This window comes from Contarinia nasturtii, unplaced genomic scaffold (assembly GCF_009176525.2).
Source record: "Contarinia nasturtii isolate CC-2019 unplaced genomic scaffold, AAFC_CNas_1.1 Cnas_scaffold_2468, whole genome shotgun sequence".
In the NCBI taxonomy this organism is placed as follows: domain Eukaryota; kingdom Metazoa; phylum Arthropoda; class Insecta; order Diptera; family Cecidomyiidae; genus Contarinia; species Contarinia nasturtii.
Genome location: NW_022199789.1, coordinates 1 through 2,357, shown reverse-complemented (window position 1 = coordinate 2,357; position 2,357 = coordinate 1). Strand labels below are relative to the sequence as shown.

Below are 2,357 nucleotides of genomic sequence, written 5' to 3'. Positions count from 1 at the left end.
GTTAACTTTTTGTGAAAAAAATAACATCTGCAAGTTTTCACATGATTACGATATCTTTCTTTGAGTAAAAGATTTGTAATAAATGCAGGTCACTGTGCGTAAAAGTTCATCTTACGGATGTAAGACATTTTATTTTAATTTCAACTTGAATAAAAGATAAATTTTATAATTCTGGTGGTTATAATAATGTGATTAATTGTTAAAATATATTTTTATTTGAATCTAAAATTCAATAAATTTCAATCCATCTTGGGGCCGTCGATGTGTTTACATTTTTAAATTTCCACTGCGACCACTAAAGATGATTGAGTTCGATTCTTTGTCAATAATGTGGAACAAAAATGCATGATCCGCACGGAAAGGTATAAAATATTCAACTGGTCCACCAGAGCAGCACATCACGCGCATACCTACGAAATTGAAAAGAAAATGACAAAAAGAGTTGCGAAAAATGTTTTTAAAAAAGTTATTCTTATTTCAATCACAATGATTTCTCTCTTAAATGCATACCAGTTGCGGCAACAGCTTTTGATCCATCTTCGTCAACTTCGATGATGGCTTTGTGAATAGCATCCGACACGTAAAGTTGCTCTTTAGATTCTATAAGATCCGTCAAATTTGCGTTGTTTTTATCAAACATCTCCGACATGCCCAACTGATTCATATGGAAAGAAAAAGTTTTAAATTAAACATCAATTCACTATGAACAGAAATTATGCAAACAACCTCCTTCAAAACACTCTTCAAGTCGATTTCAAATTCAACCTTAAATTTCGGAATCGTAACGCAACAGGTGGTCAATTTCATCTTACTTATAATATCTTTCAATTTATAATTTTTCATTTTTTTCTCCAAAGCCGAAAGGCCGGTACGACTATTCGGCAAAATAATCAAAAACGACAATTTCGAGTCAGCGTACTTCATTTCAAGTGCAACAGCATCCAAATCCTTTAATTTTCCGTATTGCATGCATTTTTCCATGGTCATGAATTCAACGCGATTTTTTTCAATTTCATTGATCCAAAAATCACCTTCACGCGTCTCATTTTTATTGAATTTATATTCCCAAGTGCCTTTAAAGTAAATGGCATTCACCAAAATGAGACGAGTGTCCGCATCGCACATTCCTGGTTTGATGAAATCCTTAATCATTTGATTGGTATTCTCTTCAACAAAATCATTGATTATACGGGCACTTTTGTCCGAATCCTTGAAGTCCAATGATTCAATGCCCGATGAAAACTTTTCAACTGCAATTTCTTTGAAGTGTTCTTCTAATTTGTAACATACAAATGATTGGCAATCGAAAGTGTTGATTTACCAACACTATTCTTAAGCAAATTGTAGTATTCCAAAAAGAGGCTGGCATCGATCGCTTTTTCGAGATTTATTCGCACCATTGGTTCCTTGCGAGAGAAGTGTGAGCGCAGTTGCCACTGATAATGGTGAAATAATCACATTTCCAGACATTGACTTGACACATTCCTATCAATATGAATATGGAAACACATACAATGACAAAAATAATTTTTTATTTAGTAGGTAAACATTTTTAGAAGAACAGTGTATTTTATGTCATTTGCTATAGCTTGAGAGTATTTTACATTTCAAATGTGATGCAACGTCCGTGAAAATAATCAATTTTTTTACGTGTTTATATTTTCTTCAACAAACAAAGAGAATCATAGCGGTAATGATCTCTTTCAAACAGAGTGCAGAAGGTTATTTACGCTCTATCTCAAACTGCATCGTTTGATCTGTGTATATAACCGAATAGAATCAACTTGTTTTTGGTGAGTTTTTGTTGTTGTTGCATAATAATTAAAAATGTGAATCACAACACGCAATTTGCTATTCTTCTTTGTTTCATTCGTACATAAAATAAAAATAAGTAAGTCCAGAACATCACATGGATAAATGTATGAATGAATGTATTGAAAAGAGATTATAACAAATGTCACTGTTGCTCATACTTCACCGTTGAATATTACCGAACACTGTCGCTTAATCACGAATATTTTATACTTTTAGTCATACTTGTGAGCTGATAATTATTTTGATGCAATGTCTGATGTTTATGTCTCTTATTTGCTACAATGAATTACCTGATGGAAATGCAATGCAAATTCGGAAATTCCTTCGGTGAAATCGTCCAGTTTTACTCGTTTTACTTGCGATGCCATTTTTGACTCAAACTTATTGAAAAGCGAAGAGAGTTTATTCCAGCTGTGTATCGTTCGATTTCCTTAATAGTAATGAATAGAATTCCGCGTTTTATATCGAAGAAGGGGAATACAGAACAACAAGTTTTATAATGCAGTAACTGCGCACAGTTTTTGGAATTCCCCATCAAATAA

At 32.9% G+C, this 2,357-nt stretch overlaps 1 protein-coding gene across 1 annotated transcript; it reads right to left on the bottom strand.

Moving 5' to 3' along the window:
* Nucleotides 1-83: 83 nt before the first annotated feature.
* Nucleotides 84-2,183, bottom strand: LOC116348477 (ovalbumin-related protein X-like). Its single transcript, XM_031779498.1, has 5 exons — nt 2,106-2,183; nt 1,398-1,485; nt 727-1,298; nt 511-655; nt 84-410 (listed from the first exon to the last, which is right to left on the bottom strand). The coding sequence occupies exons 1-5, from the start codon at nt 2,181-2,183 to the stop codon at nt 268-270; spliced, it is 1,026 nt and encodes a 341-aa protein (XP_031635358.1). The 3' UTR covers nt 84-267.
* Nucleotides 2,184-2,357: the final 174 nt, after the last annotated feature.